At 41.9% G+C, this 20,101-nt stretch overlaps 1 protein-coding gene across 1 annotated transcript in view; it reads left to right on the forward strand.

The window, feature by feature from the left end:
• Positions 1–20,101, forward strand: part of med27 (mediator complex subunit 27) — a 75,058-nt gene that overhangs the window by 22,697 nt on the left and 32,260 nt on the right. Inside the window, exon 3 of the mRNA XM_022239232.2 lies at positions 1,487–1,590. Coding sequence (XP_022094924.1) covers positions 1,487–1,590 — 104 coding nt within the window. The remainder of the gene's footprint in view (positions 1–1,486; positions 1,591–20,101) is intronic.

Genomic DNA, 20,101 nt, shown 5'->3' on the forward strand with positions numbered 1-20,101 from the left:
TCTGCATACATGTACATGTATGTAGGCTGGGCAGGAGTATGTGAATGCAGGAGACTCCTGCCCCACCTGGAGTGGGTCGGGTCTCCTAGTCATACTTGCCCCTGCCCAGCCGCTCCGGCCCATCCTTCCCCTTTTCGGCTCTGGTGGTTTCCACCGCTTCGAAAAGAAGGAAGAACGTGGCGGTGGGACTGCAGTGCATTGTGGAGAATCAAATCAAGTAAAGCTTCCCCATAGGTGAGGAAGTCAATAATTTGGAAATTATCATTTCCATTGACTGAGGAATTAATTTTCATGCGATGAAAATCACCCAGAATGACAATTTTCATTACAGGGCTATTGATACTAAGATTATCAAGAGTATATAAATGTGTTCTTGCAGAAACTATTAGTTATGCACATGTATACAGCTCAAAGTGAAATAGATGAAATCCTGTGTGGAAGTCTTTTTGGCTAGATTTTAACTCAGCATTCCAGGGCCACAGAAATTTGATCATGCACACAGATGACGACTCTACCCCCGCATTGATTATCAAGGTTTTTACAGAACAAATTGTAGTTTTGTATGCTTAGCAGATTGTCGGGAATACTAGTTTAAACCCAAGATTCGGTTATTTCATTATTAGATGTCAACTTTGTGCTGTTGAAATAAGATTTGCATTTCATCAAACTTGTTCACAAGAGACTGTGCATTGGTCATGAAAATTGCTTTTTGATAAACCAGAATCACATTGTGACTCTGGAATTCAAGTGGCCGGCTGTATTTATTGTGACCTATTTCAGCAGTTTTGGACAACCAATTCCTTCAGTGGTACATGTATATTTCCACCCAAATGAACCTACATACTGTTGTCTTGAGATTTCTCTGTTTCTGGAGAAGAACTAAGTTTAGGAGATTTTACCACAATACAAATTGTTAAGATTGACTCTCTTGGCAAAAGATTACAGAGTTTCTGCATGGCAGCCATCTTTCCCATAACTGCTTTTGTCGCAGAGGGGTAGTACAAAAGGTCTACTCATGTGTATCCCTGTGGAACAAAAGTTCTTACTGGAAAAATGGCTGCAGTGCAGAACCCCTATACATGTACATCCCATGTGTACGCATTGTTACCAGGTCATGGGATTTACATGCTTGTTGAAATATTATACAATGTATCTATAGGTGTTACTGGTACCAATAATGCAGACAAATGTTTGTTGTAACAAAACAAATTGTCCAGTTAACATGGGAAGGCCTACCGTTACACTTGTACCTTTCAGTTTCCTCTGTTGAATGGTAGTTATTGTGGATACAAATTTGTTGTTTGCTCATTTTTTTTTATCCTTAGAACGTGATCGTTAAGTTTTGTCAACAAAGACATTGTCCCATCAGTGCTGGGCTGGTTAAACACTTTGAAAAGTTGAAGACCAGGGGGGTTGACTGTTACTCTTAATTTAATGGATCATGTTATTCATTTCTCATTTTTAAAAAATTCTTTTTTGTTTACAGTTAAAGGAGCATGCTAGCCATGCGTATGCCCTGCTGAATCATCACTGCACAATGAGACGATCATCCAGCATTGGCAGCAAAAAGCGTAAGATACAGCAAAACCTGTGAGTTGAATGCCGCACATGTCATTACCATTTTCATGAAGATGAAAACTGGCCAAAATCATCACATTTTCAAATTTCTGGTTTTTGGTCAAGCCACGCTATCGGATGCTTATAGCTTAGTGAATCTCTTGAAATCAGCTGAATCACAGTTGTGTCTTTGGGGTAACATACAGTCAAATCCTATTGTTTGTTTTCATGAAGGGAAAAATATATGCTCCATAAAGATGACGTCGTGCAATGAAATGCAAAACTTGTTTTCTCGGTCTCCTGTGTTTGCATACCCCTGCCCAGCCTACGTATGCAAATTTCCCATGTGCCTATTACAATTTGCTGAAAAGACTTGATTATGCATTGTCACATCACAAGTCTGTGCTTCCCGTGTGTGATGTCACAGTGAATAGTTGAAACTAGGGTGCCACACGACAAGGACAAGTCTAGCCACAAAACCATACCCAAAGTTTGCAAATACAATAACAAAATATAATAATTTAATTCAATTCAAAAGGTAATACATGAATATATTTACAATTACCTCCAATCTTAAATTTACATAAACGTCATTCAACAGATATCAATAATACATACAATGGTTCAGCCGACACTGTATACTTCTCCCCAGGTGCTAAATGTTGCTGGCCTTCTAGAAATAGTGCATCCAGGGCAATGAACAATCACTCAGCACCAGAGTCCTCCAAGAGTTGGGGTTGTTCGCAGTCTCAGGCTGGTCACAGAGAATAAGGGTTCACACATACCTGGGCGTTCCCACAGAATGGGGGGGGGTTCACACAGTGCTGGGCATTCACACAGAACGAGGATCCAGCCAGAGTCTGGTGTTCATACAAAGGAACGAGGGTCCACACAGAGCGGGCGTTCACACAGAACAAGGGGTCCGCCCAAGCATGGCGTTCACACAGAACGAGGTGTCCTACCCAAGCATGGCGTTCACACAGAACGAGGCATCCGCCCAAGCATGATGTTCACACAGAACAATGTGTCCTACCCAAGTATGGCGTTCACACAGAACGAGGCATTCGCCCAGAGCAGACAGGCTTCCTATCAGATTGTCCCCCAAAAGCCTTGGCATACATGTACATTTCGATGGCCCAATGGGCAATATTCCCTGTGGGCGGGGCCAAGTGGCTACCACTATGCTGGCCCTACCGGGTAAGCCCTTTGGTTAAATAGAGAAAAAAAAACATTTTATGCACAAATTCTTTAACGAACATGGAAACAGTAACTCTGCCTCTATCATAATTTCTTGGGGATGGTTATCATAAGATGCGTATCAACCATGCTTAATTTTACACCTCTCGCTAATATCTGGCACAGTGAGACACACAAAAATACTCCAAACTACTTGCTTATAGAATAGTGTAGCTAATTTGAAAATAAAAATAAGGTTACACTTACAGTTTTCCAACTGGCAACTACATGTATCATTCTTGAAAGACGTACATCTGGAATGCACTGTGTTATAAGCATTAGCTGTCACACACAGTATGTACATGCATGTCTATTCACACAGAAAGCTTGGGTGTGTCTGCCCTCCAATACATACATCCACACTGCACTCCCCATCTGAATCAGTGGAGCATACTCAAATTTGCATTTCTAATTTGCATAATAAACTACTTTGAGCTCCATAGAAAACTCTTAATCTGGCTGTTCCATTCTCAAAAACCGGGGGTGAGTTTACACAGGACAATTCAATACTGTACTTGCAGAAAAGAAAACCATTATGACATGCATGCTGCCCCTTGACCCTCCACAATGCACTCTTGACCCTCCACAATGCACTGTGGTCCCACCGCCATGTTCGTCCTTCTTTTCTCAGCGCCTATCGTTTACGGACATGTCTTTTATGGCATTTTCGGAGTTTTGAGTTCTTACCTTTTGAGTTTGTGAATTGACTTGATTCCTTTTCTGAAATAAAGAGTGCTTATTTTCATATTTCGTTCTTTGCATGCTGTGTTTTTGTAGTTCTTTTCTGCCCCTTTTTTCTGTGCATCCTATACAGGTTTGGGTGTGACCTACTGTGATGCGTTGTGTTGGGTATGGCCGCTGAACAGGGCCGGGAAGCCCTTTGTTCTCTATGAGGTGCGTGCATTTGAATAATAACAGCCCGCCGCCATACGGGCCTGGCCGCAGAGTGGGGCTTGGTGGGCTGCCCCACTCCTTTGTGGTGCGGTTTTGCGTGACCCGATTTGCGGCCTCGATGAGGAGAGACCCAATGGAATGAATAGGCCAGGGGTAAGTGAGCTCTGCTGCAACATACCCCGGACCTTTATCTACAAGACCGGGTTGAGTGAGCTCTGCCGCAACAATACCCAGATCACTGATGACCACTATCGGAATCGATTGGGCTGAGTGAGCAGTACTGTAACAATGCCCTTGATCACTGATCAATGACTACTCCATTCACCTACCCACCGAGCCAAGCGTGCTGGACTGTTACACTACCTTTGGTCATCAGGGCCCACCCTATGCCCACAGATCGAGTTTCGCGAGCTATGCCGCAACAATACCCTTGATCATGATTGTCATGGAGTAATGAGCTGTTCATTTCTGGTTCGGGTTCTGGGCACCGTGACCTACTGCATTCCCAGACGGCCCTAGTGACCGATGGCTTAGTGGGGCCCATGGGTCGATGGTCCGTCGTCTGCCCTGGGCCCCTCACCGGCTCCTTCTCGCTGAGCGGCACTCGCTCGGAAGTCAGGCCAGTCAACTCCCTCCAAGCGGGCAACAGGTTCAACAGCTGGTTTGCCACACTCTGCTGTTTCTGTCACGGGTGAGTCGGCCATTCAACATGGTGCTCAGCCTCTCGTTGCTTCCGACAATGATGCCCCCCTTATTGATTGCTATGCCACTGAGCTTGCGTCTGCCACACCCCATCCGCAGCTGTAGTCTGCCAATGGACTTTGGTCATGAAGCCACCGATCTTGACCTGGGCCGCTCCTCTCAGGAGATGACTGACACGCGGGGTACCCCACCCGGTCCTTCCTCCAGTCGTCCTGGCCTCCGGCTCCCCCGTACCAGTGAAGGCTAAGGAGCGCAAGGCCAAGACATCTTTCGGCTTTTTCTTCCTCGTCCAAGGCTATGAAGAAACGCTGCCTCGATTTGGATCCACCCCCGTGGATGACGACCCTCCAGTCCATCTTGGAGGCCTTCACCTTTCTCGCCCGCAAAATGGACTCCAAGCATCAGCCAGCGGTGACGGCACCCGACCCGAATCCCCTCCCAGCCGTCCCTCCTACCTCACAAGGGACATTCTCAGAGGCTGAAGTGGTCTCCGTTTTCCAGCCAGTTCCGTTCCCCCAGTGGGACCTGGCTCATGATCATGTCCCGGATCATGGTGGCTCTGTCCGTTGGCATTGCAATTGGGCAAGTAAACTCCGCTGTTAGCTGGGTCTCAGTATGACATTCACCCCCAGTTCCTGTGACCTGAATTCCTCTGGCGGTCTCCCTACTACTAGTGTCTACAATGGAAGACATGTATTTATTGTAAAGCTCGCCAGTCTACACACCGGGATGGCCCCATGCTTCCTGGGCCAGCCACAACGACTGCCACACACCATGGACTTTGGCTGTCAGATGAACTTCTCAGTGGTTTGCTCAGGCGTGACTTAAAAGTTATAACGCCTTGGGCTGACGGCCCGCTGTTTTTCGGGGGCAGCCAATTCAGAGGCGCCGTCTACCTATGTGGGCTCTTCAATTCACCAACCACTTTTCGGGCTCCAGAACTGAATCACCACTGTAGTTCTAGAATGCCACTCATCACTTCGGCTTCTGGGTACCGGCTAGGGCTATCTGACCAGGGTGTTCAGTCTTCTCCGGTGGCTTGGTGCACTTCTGCCTATCACAACCTGCATTCCAGACATGCAAGAAGACCCACTCTCCACCTGGGTAATATTTCTTCATCGGGTTTGATGACGTCGGTCTGCTCTCTCGGAGACTCAGTCCACCTTAGCCAGCTACCTTGAATCAATCTTCACCCCGTGATCCAGATGCCCTGTGTGGGGATCTCCTTCCAGATTCTCACCCGGGTTTGTAGCCGGCTCCGCTTCCGGCTCCAGAATTTTATCTCCGGCTTCACATCTAGCTCCGTCGGTCTGTCTAATACATGACGGCACCCGTTTATACATGTATTTTTTTGACTGAATTTGCTCTTACTAAATTCTTTCAATAGTAATAATAATAATAATTCTTCAACTTAACTGGGTTCTAGGTGGAAAGGCTTGCGGTAGCACCATGCGAAGGGATATATATCTCTTATGAGTATGTGCAGTTATGAAAAGAACTGGGAGCATACTCAACATTTGCGATCGACTGCGTGCTCAGTCCGTCACCATGAATAGCCTGAAATGCCATTTAACCCAGTTCTATTTACGACTCAAATCTAGCTCCGCACCTACGCCACTGCCTTGATTTTTCCAGTTTTTGGGGCATCTGGGTTTGCAGGAACTACATGCACACTCTACCGAGCCGCCTTATGTCGTTTGCTCATGTGGCCCCTGGTGGGTGTGAGTCTTGGTCACACATACCAAACCTTGACCGTGACTTGAATATTTTGCTCATAGGCCTATCGCTAGACTACGCATCAAACTGCGAGCTAGCCCCTGAGATGACTCAACTGGGGGCCAGCTACATGTAGGTGGGAAACAGAGAAATCTGCTCTTCAAAAACCGTTTCACATTTTTATGGTGCCATGTTGGGTCCTCCTCATTGCCCATTCTGGCCTCGCCAACCATGGTTTCCGAGACTAACAAGACTTCTGGTACGCTGGCCACTGGTCCTTCCACCCAGGGAGGACATTCTTTGTCAACCCAAGTCGTGGGTCCTCCATCCAGCACTGGGGGATCTTCACTTCACGTGCTGGACGTTGTCCAATGATCCTTCAGAGCGTCGGGCCTTTCTGCGGACGCTGCTTCCATGACGGCCCGGGGTTGACGACTGTCCACTCACAAAATTTACAACAGCCGACTACAACATTTTACCAGATGGTGCGATGACCACGATGCTTCTCCAACTGAAGCTCCTGTGAATTCTGTCGCAGACGTTTTCCTGTATCTCTTCCACTTGGGCCTCCAGATTGCCACCATCTGCAATTTCCAGTTGGCCTTTGCAGCCTTTCATTTGGGCTTCAGCGATGGATTGACGGTCTCTGATAACACTGCCATCCACCATCTTCATCGAGGAATATTTGTCGAGCATCCTCATGTCAAATGCCTTGTTCTATCCTGGGACCTTGGAAGCGGCTCACACGATTTTGCTGGTCCTCCCTTCGAGCTGCTTTCTGATTCATCTTATCTCCATCTCAGCATCAAACTGGTGTTCCTCCTTGCGGTTGTCAGATCAAGACACGGTAGAGAACTGCATGCTCTATCTATGGCCGAAGGTCACATTCGCTGGGAGCCGCATTGGCTTTGCCTTATCCCAGTTATCAAGTTTTTGACAAAAAGCAAGATGCCTATTTTCCGGCCTCTCGACATATTCGTTCCCGACATAGCCTCACTTTTGGGAGATGACTTTGACAAGATATACTGTCCAGTCCACACCCTCAAGTGGTACCTTGCCAGGACCAAGCGTCTAGCTCTCAGCTCTTCATCACTACGACAAAACCCTCCCATTCAGCGTCAAAGGACACTATTGCCCGAAGGACGGTCTCGGCCATCATCTTCGCGAACCGAGACTTGCCGGCACAACATGACGAGATGACCTGATCAGGGCCCTCGATATTTGGGCCGCTTCTGCATCCTGGTCATACTTCAGAGGAGCTTCTCTGGCGGAAATCCACCAGTCAGCTTGCTGGAGATCCCCTTCCTTCACCAAGTGCAATCTGCAGGATGTTCTGCAGAGTGAAATAGCCCTTGGCTCAGTAACCTTGCATTCGGCTGTCCCGGGACGGACGGTGAATACTTCATTATAGACATTCCTTTGTTCTGGTGAGTGTTCGCTTGAGTGACGCCCGCCTATGTTCTTTTAGTAACTACACTAGCTCCCGTCGCCGACCCACCTCCAGGGTACAGTGCCACACTGCATATGGAGGCTGGGCAGGGGTATGTGAACGCAGGAGACTCCTCTCCCACATTAAGTGTGGGTTGGGTCTCCTAGTGATACTTACCCCTGCCCAGCCACTCCAGCCTGTCCTGGTTTTAGGTTTATAAATAATCCTCAATAATTGTCAAAATAAGGATTGGTCAGTGCAGTTTCTTGCATGTTATGGCAGTTTCAGATGTGTGTTTGCACATTGTTGCACTTAATCAACTCTTGAAATTAATCTCTAGGGATTCCCTATTTTAAAAGTGACCAATTTCAAACACAGTTTTCTCAAAATTAAATTTTACACAGAGAGTTCATGTCTCTTTGTGAAAATGATTGGTTGTTTTTATTTGTTTGCCACATGTACATGTATATTACAAAATGACAAATTTGCTAATCTCAGTGTCACCCATCATCCCAACATGTCTTCAACAACCCCCCCCAAATGTACAGTACACACTATAAAGATTCAAGACTCAGGTTCATGTACTGTAGCTTGATATCAAAAGGGTGGTGCTATGGGAATGGTCTTGGTGGCAGGGCTTTTGGCTTTTGTGTATAGGGCACAAAAGCCTTTATTTCCGTCAATTGTTTTTTTCGAACTTTTTCTCCTCCCAGAAATCCTATTAACTTTGGCATGTTTAGAACTTCCACCAGAGGCTTCAGTCTATTTGCAGCTTCGGATCTTTACCAAACTCAATGAAGGACCCATATACATAGATGGATCTAGAACAATGGCATCATAATTACATCATAAGGTCATTTTTATTGATTTTGAATGTTAAATTTAGCCCATTGACCATGCACACCTTTTTGGTCACTAAGCAATCTGGAATCTTCAGTAACACCGCGGAAAGACCTTAGTGCATATACATGTACATGTAGATGGTCCTATAAGATTAAAGTCATGATGATCAGGTGTCAGATTACAAGTGGTTAAAGTTTGATCATTTTAATTCCTTAAAAGATCCGTATGAAAATAAATTGTTAATTCTTGCAACTTGTTTTATGACAAGTGATATGAATAAATGTGTGGAGGTCTTCAGTTATTCTTGTACACATGTACAGTACGTTGCATTTGAAAACAGTGTTAAAATTTTATGAAAGCGGTGTGAAAGGTGCCGAAAATCATGCAGAAACTTGTGAAAATGAGAAGCATTGTGCAGCGAAAATACTCAACACTTGCCACTCGTGCACAACTATTATGCAGTGAAGAGTCCATTACGCAGACTGCGCTGCACTTGGGGCTGGTCGGGGCCAACTCCCTCGGTGGAGTGTGCTGTTGTAGTCTGGTAGTGATTTTCTCGGCTGAGCTGTCCGCGGTCCATGCAGCGCGATCGTGGGGACGTGCTCACCACGGCAAGCCGCGCCCGCTTGGCGCAGTTGTTTTCTTAGATTACCATAAATAAACACTTGTCAATGTCGGAGAATAAATGTTTAAAAAGTTGTCTGGATGTTAAGTGACTGAACAGGAGTCCCCAAGTCATGAAGTCTTGAAGCACATGGAACGCGTGTATTAAAACAAACTTAACTCGCTCTGCTGTGGCGACATGGGTTATTTGCCCTCTTTTTATTTATTGTCGTGGTGTAGTTTGGCACACAAAAAAATCAACAATGAAATACTACATATTGTATTTTGTTACTGAAAGGTTTCTGTCGATCGACAAATAAAATCAATGGCTTAAATTGTATGTGTATTTTCATTTAGCAAATCTCGTCTTTTCGCCTATTGTTTTCGGTGTGACATATTGGGTCTGTTTTAAACGTGTTAAGGGTGCTATAAAAATATAGATCTTAAAGTATGTGCACATTATACTCAAGGTCAGATCCAGAACCGAATTTCAGGGCGCCAAACGGTATTTTCAGGGTTGTCGGAGCAAAAAAATTGAAATATTTTTCGGGTAACCTTTTATGGCCTTTCTGAGGAGTAAGGTTACATTTGATGTCTTTTAAAATGCAGTTTGAAGGAAGGGAGATGAAGTAGACAAAAACTTTGCCTTCCATTATTTTTCAAAAAATTCGGGGTGGGGAGGGCGATGGTCCCCATCGGGGTCCCCCTCCCCCACCCGCTCTGTGTTACCTACATGTATACTGTGCTTTAAAAGTTCCTTTGCTGAGGCACGTATATCAGCACCAGGTTTTTTGAAACTTCCTTTTGCAGAAATGGAGCAAAGGTTTTGTTAATCTGCCCTGAGCAGAAGCACCCTGTCATGGGTGGGATGCGAATGCAATGCTTCATAGTCATTCATGCATTCATAGTCATTCATTGTGCCCTTTCTTGGTCCATTTTGGGGCCCATATGGTATGCAATTGTTTTGACATAGTGGGCTTTTTTACTACATTTGGGTAATTTATTTGACAAAATGAAAATTTATGACTGTTACTTGGAAATTAAATTGCTAAAAAAAATTAAGAGACTGAGGAAAAATAGTAAGAAGTCAAGATATGGTAAAATGAATCTTTTTTCTCACACAGCATCAGCAAACCCAAAGTAACATCCTAATTTTTTGCCAAGTTAAGATGCACCTACATATATTTGCAGAATTTTCAGAAGTAAAGGGGGGGGCACAGCAGAAACCCTTTAAAATTACATTGCTTTCCTCTTGTAGTGCTCAAAGACAACAACAAATGACATTGACAAACAACAAAATGACTAACATTGTGTTTGTTGGTAGACAAACACAGTTGTTTGGAGGAACCCTTTCGGTTTGATGACAAAGTTAGAATGGGAGGGAATCAAACAGTAGTGGTAAAGTCTGCATTTCAATGTTGAATATGTGGGCCTGGCACAGACTTGCTTTCACAATCACGTGTCGGGTGGCACGTCAAAATCTGTGTGGCGACACATGGATAAGATAGAAGCGATCTGCAGTGGATGCATGCAGTGGTTGGAATGTCGCCAACAGCCCTGAAAACATTGTGGCTCCATATAAATATGCGTTACCTGTACAAAGCATATGGCTCTTACCACTACAGCTCTTACCCCTACAGATCATGTTGCTGGCATAAGCAGTGTATGATTTTTTTTCATCACATTATTGGAGCACGGTGTGTATGAATAATGCAGCAAGCCAAACACTTTGGAAAATTGATGCAAATATTTACTCAATGTTTTGATGAGTGATTTTACACTGTAACTGTTGGGTTGGTTTTTTAGCATTTTGTTAATGAATTAAAGGTCTTTTTATTATAACTTACGGTCATATGATGTCGTCAGCCCAAATTTTTACATTGCATAAAGGTCATTTTATCTACCAATTTTTAAGCCACAGGCATCTATCGAAAATAGATTTTTGCATTTTTCAAACCTGTCGCCGGAGGGCGCTCTTGCTTTGCATGACATCACTGGGGCATGTTTTGAGGAATGCTATTGTGTTGGAGACTAACACCATTGGAATTAGGTTCTTATCTATTACCAGTTTTAAATAATAAAGCACTTCCAGCTTGGACCAGTTTCGACCGTAAGTAAGGGTCAAGTGATTTTACGTACACAAATAAAAAGAGGCCAAAGATTAATCTTTCACTTGGTGCAAAAAGCAAGCTGCGGGAAGACACAAACGATTTTATGTGGATTTTTAAAGATTTATCATGAATAAAAATCAAAGCGCTTGTAATTTCACATCTGATGATGTCAGTGTACATTTTTAATGTCTAAAGCTTTTTATTGTGTAACTTTGATAAAGTTGCAAGATTGCCAAGTGGCCCAAAAGGGTTTTCAAAATGTGTACAAAAGAAATGGAGAAAAATTAAATTACCAACATTCTATAAATCAGGTGATGACGTCATGATGATGTCATGATTCGGTACACATCTTCTGATAGTACATGTAGTTTAAGTGTGTGCAAGGTTTGAAGGGTATCGGCCCTAACGAAGAAGCAAAAGTTGTGTGTAGAAAAACCCCATGTTATGACTATGAGGAAAAAATGGAAGAAGAAATACTGAAGGTCATTTGTCTGTTTGCCAACAAAAAGAGGATTTTTTGTGTTCTTTTGTAAATTTGAACAATTAATTCACGACACAAGTCAAAGGCCCCAATTATTCCATCATAACCATCTATGTCCAAGGATTCAACCCAATCAGACATGCACTTAAGGAAATTAGTGCTTTAATGAGTGCACCTTGTTCTTACCTGATGATGTCATTATCACATGAGGTCAATTTTAGTCTACAAAACTTCCTTTCCTAGTTACATGTATTTGTTTCAACACGATGGGGCGTGTACTTCAATGTACGTTTAATGTCACCCGACTTTTTCCTGATGACGTCATTATCACATGAGGTCATTCTTCTTCTTAAACACCTCCCTTTCTCGTTATCTGCCAAGCTTCAACCCAATAGAACATGTACTTCAGGAGATATACATGTAGGGCTTTAAAGGGCACACCTTTAATGTCACATGAATTGTCACATGATGACGTAATCACAACATCAGGTCAACTTTTGTCTGAAGTACCTCCCTCTCAAGATAACTCCAAGGTATGAACCGAATTGGACAGGTACTTCATGAGATATAGTGCTTAGAAGAGTGCATGTTTAGTGTCGCGTGACTGTTCACCTGATGATGTCATCATCACTATAGGTCAATTTTTGTCTAAAGCACTCCCCCTTTCAAGATACCTGCAAGGTTTGAACCCAATTGGACTTGAACTTCATGAGATATATTCAACAGAGACTGGTTTTTGAGGGAATATGGCTTTTTCTTTCATTTGAAAAAAAAAGCAAGATATCAACTAATCACCTTCCCTATAAGTTACATGCAATTTGGAAACAACAATCCAAACTTGATGACCTTCACAACTTTAGCCCAACAGAGTGATCTCCGATGCTCTCACGAATGCACCACCCGTCGCTGACTGTGACGTATTTTTGAGAGTTGTACAGAGGCATAGTGCCCAAGGGAAGCCATGCATGAAATACATGTTAGTAGCTGTGCGGGCGCGTCTTGTACAACTTCATCTTATCCTTTATTGTCGAAAGTCGTCTTTTCTGTTTTTTTTAACCTCATAAAATATTAAAATGATTTTAAATTTCAAATTACAAATAAATATAAAGCTATTGCAGGTGTTGCTCTGCTTTCCCTGTGTTTTATATTTATATTTTTTTCAACTGTCCTACATGTATGTTTATTTTCATTAAACATAAAAGTAATAAATTGACGAATGTTTTAAATTATACACACTTTCCTGTACGGTTGACTCTCGGTAATTCGAGCTTGGGTACAGCAAGACTCCGGTTAAGACGAGTATATTTGCGGTCCCGACTGAATTTTGCACATTCCTATGAGGAAAAAAACCCATAATATGAGCTCGCGTGTTAGGAGATTCCGTTTAAGACGAGCATTTTGGGGGCCCCAGCTGCGTGCAAATGTATTGTTATCCGGCTAATTAGCACAAGCGTTTTTGAAGGCAACTTGTCAATCCATTGAATTGGGAAAGGCGCTTCCATAGTTGGAAGAAAAAAAAGCGCATCCGTTGCTTAATTTTTCACCAAACCCACACGCTGTTTCAAATTAAAACGTACAATAGTCAATAATTTACTCGCCCTCTACTGGCCGATCCACACCTCCAATAACTGGTTCCTGCCATTTTTATGCAACAAGCGCAGCACTGATATTGGTTACCACCTAAAATGTTAATGTGCTTACGTGCGTGCGTTGTATGACGATCTCATCATGGCGTGCTGGGGACGTAAAACGGCATCTCTCCAACCATGCATCCTCCAACTCGACTTGACCGGTTTCTCCGTTCTTGTATTATGTTATTGTTCTTTGTTTCAAGTCTTTCTTCATAAAAATTACAGTTACTTCTCACTTTCATAAACATAAACTGTTTTGATGTTAAATTCCAAACCACATGTACGTGCATACAAAGTACATGTAGGCTTACATGCATGTACAGGAAGTTGTACATGATGTACGTTTAACGATGCAGTCGATCGGTTACACATGCGACAAGTGATGACCAAGGGAACCCTATGAATGGTTTTTTCATGGGGGGTCTTCTTGATAGCAAGACTTCTAGGGATGGAGTGGGCCGTAATGATAGAGCATTGAACCTGGTGATAGCTGTGCCCCCTTGCAATCAAATGCCTCTTCAGTTCCTGTGTATGACGGGAGAAATCTGAATCATTAGAACAAATGCGTCTCAGCCTGAGTGCTTGGCTGTATGCAATACCAGTCTTGCAGTGTCTAGGGTGACAGCTGGATGAGTGAAGATACTGATGGGTATCTGTGGGCTTGGAATACAGGTGAGAAGTCACGAGGTTGTTCTCCATCTGGATGCTGACATTGAGACAGTTTGCCTGATGGAGGGAATATTCCAAAGTGAACTTAATTGTCCTGTGGAAAGAATTGAACCTACGGGACTTCATCATTCAGGCAGAGGTGCCCCCCTTGGATACCCTTACCCCCCACATTATTTTGTCATCTCGAGTGCGCAAATATCGCAAGGTGCATTTTTGTCGTCGGCGCTTCATCTGTGTGAACAAGTAGACCATTTATACACTTGGTGCAATAGACTTTAATGTTTAAGCTATCATAATAATTGCAATTCACGTTTCTACCTTTAACGGTTGATTTTTTAGGGAAGTTTGAAGACTAAAGACTTTTTATTGTAAGTTTTAATAAGTTTTTATTATAACTTTCACACGAGTTAACTGGGTAAAGATCATCATCCACGTCAATTTTCAGGCAATTCCGACAAACTTCACCACAGACATCTATTCAGAATTCATTTTCAAAAATTTCAACCTTTTGTTAGAGGGCGCTCAACAATTACGTGATGCCATCAGTAGATGATTTGAAGAATACTATACCCCAACAGACTAACACCATTGAAAACAAGTTGATACCTATTACCACTTTTAAACAATAAGCCCACTTTTATTTCGACTGGAAGGCAGGGTCACATAATTTGCATTGAAAACAAAATGCATTGAAGACCAAATTTTACCCTACCACTTGCCACAAACAGAATGTTGTTGGAGGCCTCGGTCCAATTACAGAAAAATAATGGCTGAATGAATTTACTCAATTTTCACATCCGTCTTTAATTAATTGAATAATCTAGAATCCACTGAAGGGGTACATGTGGATGAATACACAACTCTATGCTACACTGTACAATAAATATCAAATCCCAATAAGCCTTTTGTGAGTGACCTTTGAATAAAATCTGGTACACTGAGTTCTTTAAATTCACGGGAACATAACAATTTGAATTCTCCATACTAAAACCACTGTCGCTATACCTCAGGATTCGGGGCAAGCTTTTGCTTAGTTACATAAGAGATGCCTTGCAACAATGTACTGTTCTCAAAGGAACCAGTCCATTCCAGAGATGGTGGTCGCTATGCAAAAGCTTGCCCCAAATCACGAGGTTTAGCAACATTGTCTTTAGTCTGGGGAATAAAAATTGTTATGTTTGTATGCAATCAAATAACTCAGTGTACCAGATTTTATTCAAATTTAACTTGCAAGTGGCTTATTCCCTTCCTACATGTGGTACAACATTACTATATTATTTGCAATTCCAGCAGTTTTTGGCACCTTTCATATCCTGTTTTGAAATGTGGCTGGCTGAGAATTTCTGCAGGCTGCTATCAGCCATCTTACTAAATACAGCATCTGTGACAGTATTGAAACCAAAATCAACTTGACTTAATTTTATGAGTTCTTGTGCTCCATGAGTTTGGTTTAATGAATGTTGATGTACATGTACAAATTGCACTCCATACCATTTAACCCACTGTTTAACTTTGGGCTGTACTTTTGCTGCTTCAGTTCCAACTAATGGAACAGTCGAACTAGGCGTGTTTGAATCAAGTACTTGTTTAATATGCTAACTCCACCATTGTTGACATAGTCCTTATACTGCACAACTTTCTTCAGCCTACTAGGACTAAAGAGAAAGAGCTCAATAAGCGAAATTGTCATTTTTTGTTGCATAGATTCTAGGGACTGTGCACATTATGTCATTATTTTCATTGTGTGACAATCTGGCAAGCCATATGAAGGCAAGGGCGTGGGAAATTTCCATAGAGCTTGTCAGACTGGGACAGACCAGGGAACATCTAGAGGCGAGGGATATTCCCATTTATCTTTTTATTGTGTATCCTCTTTGCTGTAGATTTCATGTACATGTATGTTCTTGTGCATGTGGCTAGGACATTTCTTTTCTTTTACAGGACTGTTTCAGGGGGAAGATGTCACCACATTAGGGCTGGGGTTTGATCTGTTAAAGCCTACTTGCATTGATCTATACATTTGGAATTGGCCGACCTGTCTCGTTGTCTGTGTAAAACAGGGAGCAACTAATTTAATTGTATTTTACTCATTTTGGTAAATTATGTTGACATTTAATAAACTTTGAAATGAATAATTAAGCCACTAAAAATCTTTTGCGGTGAGGCAAGGTAGCCCGTCCACAATGGTTTAAAACCATATTTGACCCAGACATCAGTAGATATCGGGACAATAAAGGGTCCAAATTCCCAAAACTATTTCAAACATGTTTGAACATCATCTCCAAATACAGAAAACTAGGTTGAAAAGATCTAAGCCGAAGAATTCACCAAAATGGTCAAAAACGGGAGCAGAGTCTGAAAGAGGGCGCTACTTATGCATTTCGCCCACTTCAGCTGTGTTTGCAAAAATGTTTGCACTGTTTGTTCTGCTGTACCGTTGTGGTATAAAAACAATTTTTTGTTGTTGATTTGGGATTAAATAAACATTAAACGAAGGGGTCAGTGATTTGAACAAGCATTTTTTTATCGGTGCTTTTTTATTTTATGTATGTTGATTTCATACCCCAATTTAAAAGCCAGTCAAATTCTGAATTAAATTGTTGAGTTTACAGTTTTCTAATAAGGTCTTCATGAAATGAATGGAATACCTGCTGGGATTCCTTTTGCTTTATCGAAGGAAGAAATTAAATGGTGCAATTTGATTTATTTACTATTCCACAGATTATTATTACAAACAATAAATTGAAGGAAAGCAAACTCCAAGATTCCCAAAAGTGGAAATAGTAGGGATAACGCACAACAGTTAAATTAACTTATTTCCATTGCGGAAATCATCTGTAAATAGCCTCATGCCAACATCAACAGTTTTTTTTTCTTTATGTCATATAAATCAAAGTAACTGAGTTTTGGATACTTCATTTTCCACGGCTTCTACTCGCAACTCATCTAAAATCGCATCCGTTTGCCAGGTTCATCTAGGGGATTAACTCTTCAGTGAGTGCAAACATTAGCGTCAGCCTTTTTGGACAAGCCTCCACAACAGTAATTGATGATGTGTCATTTGTTTTGGAGATGGCTCTTTCTCAAAAATTAGAAATAATTCATCAAAGAAAATTTCTTGAATGCAAAGGGGGCAGTGATTTATTCAATTTCATACATTTCTCCCTCAGTGCTTTCAGTTGCTTGGAAATGTACAGTTCTGTGAACTTTCCCTTTAGGCCATTGTCTGCTATAATTTCTCCAGCTACAGTTATAGTCTGGCCTCTTGTGCCTGATCCGTCCTGTCTTTAGGTATTTATTCCAGATCTCATCATTAAAGAGTTCCAACTTCCTGGCCATTGAAGACAAAATGTGAAATATGTAGCTTTGCAAATTGAGGAGTTCTTATAAGGAGTCAGATGGCTACTTGTGGGTTGGTTTCAGGTGGGAAAAATTCTGGGAAATAAAGCTCTACTGAGTTACGATAAAGCCTGCTCTACATCACAATGACAGCTCAGTGACCTTTTCTTTGTTCTTTTTTTTTTTTGACAGGACAAAAATCAGTCTAAGATGAAAGTACCGGTGTATCTGGCTTCCCCTGAGAAAAAGTGTTTATACCCTTTTCTCTCTGTTCAAATACAGTGCTCCATTTTGGTCAGGTTTACTAAAAAATGAAACTTTGTTCATTTGTAATTTTTTTGGGCAAGACATTTCCTCAACAATGCATCATACATTCCATGCAGCCAGTGGTAAGGTACCCTTATTTCATCGCAGATGGGTGAATAAAGCACAACTAAAGAGATTTGACTTCGTCAAAAATGTAACTGGCTTCAGCACTTCGATATTCAATGGGATGACATCGTACAAACGGGATTGGAGAGAAAAATGTACGGGCACATGTTGCTGAATTGCGCGGCCTATTCATGTCAAAAGAGGGCACTCGTTCGTGTGCGATCCGCAATAATTCTAGTGAAAAGATCGTTCGTAATTTTGTCTTTTACAGGTGTAAGGGGCATTTCCGCGAATTTACTGCAATTTTACCTTGATAAGGGATATTTACTCTCTAGATGTGTTACAAATTAATGACATTTTACCTGTGTGTGGATGTGTAATATCTGCCTGTAACACAGGCACCGCACCATAGGGCATATACTCAGGAGTTTGAAAATTAAACAATTGTATTGTTTAAGTCTGATTGGGTTAAAACCTTGCAGATAGTTAGTAACGGAAGGTTTATAAGCGGAGATTGACCTCATGTCATGACAATGTCATCAGATGATTATGTCATGGGACATTAAAGGTGCACTCTTCAAACCACTGTATCTCGTAAAATACATGTGCGATTGGGTTCAAACCTTGTAGATATCTTGAAAGAGGAGTGCTTTAGACGAATGTTGTCCACATGCGAGGATGACATAATCACGGGTCATGTGAAATTTAAGGTACATTTAAGGTACCGTTATTTGTTTAAAACCTGTATATGTGTGTGTGTGAATACGAGTGTTTTAAAGAAATTTACATGCCAACAAGGCACTTTTCTTTAGAACAAAAAAAACGTCAAGGAGCCCTGTGTTCTGTCTTTGTCAGAGACACAGAACCTGTAGTTTAATGGACATTGGGGGGGTATTTAGGTTTTAAAAATGCATCCATATACATGTAGAGTTATTTACATGTACACAAGCACTCCAATGGGCAGCTTTTTCAGCATCAAAGGGCCTAAAGAGGTATTGAAAGGAAATCCTTCTTTCCCCAATAGTAACCTTTATACAACAGGTGGCAAGGCCATCTTTCAAACTTACCATTAAAAGAATGGAAAAGTTTTCCCATTTATGGTAAAAAAAAGTCCAAACTCTTGTTTCAAATGCAATCCGCTTGTTTAATTGGTCTGTGAATAGGTAATTATCCATGCTGCTAGACATTGTTTCTTTACTGTTTTTTACAGTTCTGTTTAATACTCCCATACTTTGGTCCTGTAATTGTACTGTGTCATGGTTTAATTTTAATGGTTTATATGTAGCCCTTTTTAGAAATGCCAGTGGAAATTGAATTTCTTTGCTTTTTAGTGTGAACAATAAATTAAATTAAAATGAAAAAGGGCTTCTGTGAGTCCCTTTTTTGCCGATTTTAGAAACACTCATTATGTATTAATGATATGGCAGTGACCCCAAAATGTCATGTGGAGATAGAGCTGTAAACAGGGTGTGTCTTTGCACGCAAATCTCGTAGTTGAAGTTTGCTCAAAATGCAATGTTCTTGTGTGGTTCTTGTCACTACATTGTTCCATCCATCAAGTTTAACACATTGACTGTAGCACATGATTTCAAAGGGTCATTCCCATTTGCCAAGCGTTGAACACATGCAAACATATTTAACAGGTGCTTTTCAGATGTGTATTTGAACATGAGCATTTAATGATGTACGCCCTCTACACTGCCAGCAGTGTATTTGTTGTGCTCTATGGTGATGCCAATGTATTAAGTTTATAGACCAATAACCTTTCATTTCCTACGAGTATACTCGTAGTGGCAGAATCCAGTACACCTGTGACTACAAGGCAGTCAATATGTTCAGTGCATGATTTGTTGTGTTTTTGTCTTAAAAAAAAAAAGATCCTGGTCTTATGCAGTTTGTACATGTAGTTTCTCAGACAGGAATCTTGTGCACTGAGAGTTGGTCTCAAGGCTTCCATGCAATAATGTGTTGAGTCAATTGTTCCCAGAAAAACAATTAGGGTAGATTTTAATCTTTCCCGGTTGTCGAAGATAATTGATATGCCAAGGATTTTTGGAGGACTGAGAGATATATCCAGCCTCTGCAGAAGCACTTTGAATTTAGAAGCTACTTGTGTTGCAGCTGCTGGTGTACGGTGCTGTGCTGCTGGACCACCACCAGGTTTGGGATGGCTACAGCACTAGCACAAATCGCAGCCCGGCAACACTGACAGGTTCCGTGCCGTCATCCGTAAATTATAGTTACTGTCATAGGAACTGAATCCACTAACTTCACTAGAAGAATCTGATATAGGTTTATCTGTTTTTCTTCAACACATTGAAAACTGTAGACTCGACAAACAAGCACGCAGGCAGGGATAATGTCTTTTTTCTAGAAGCTTCACATGTACACATGTCCAAGGTATCCTGCAATTCAGTCCAAGATTCAGGTCAGGGTACTCGTACGCTGACTGTGTTACTCTCCATGGGGTATGAATAGTCTGTTGCCACAGCATGTGAACACGAGTGCACTCTCACAT

This window comes from Acanthaster planci, linkage group LG11, assembly GCF_054643075.1.
Source record: "Acanthaster planci isolate LZ-2023a linkage group LG11, COTS_SCS, whole genome shotgun sequence".
NCBI classification, from domain to species: domain Eukaryota; kingdom Metazoa; phylum Echinodermata; class Asteroidea; order Valvatida; family Acanthasteridae; genus Acanthaster; species Acanthaster planci.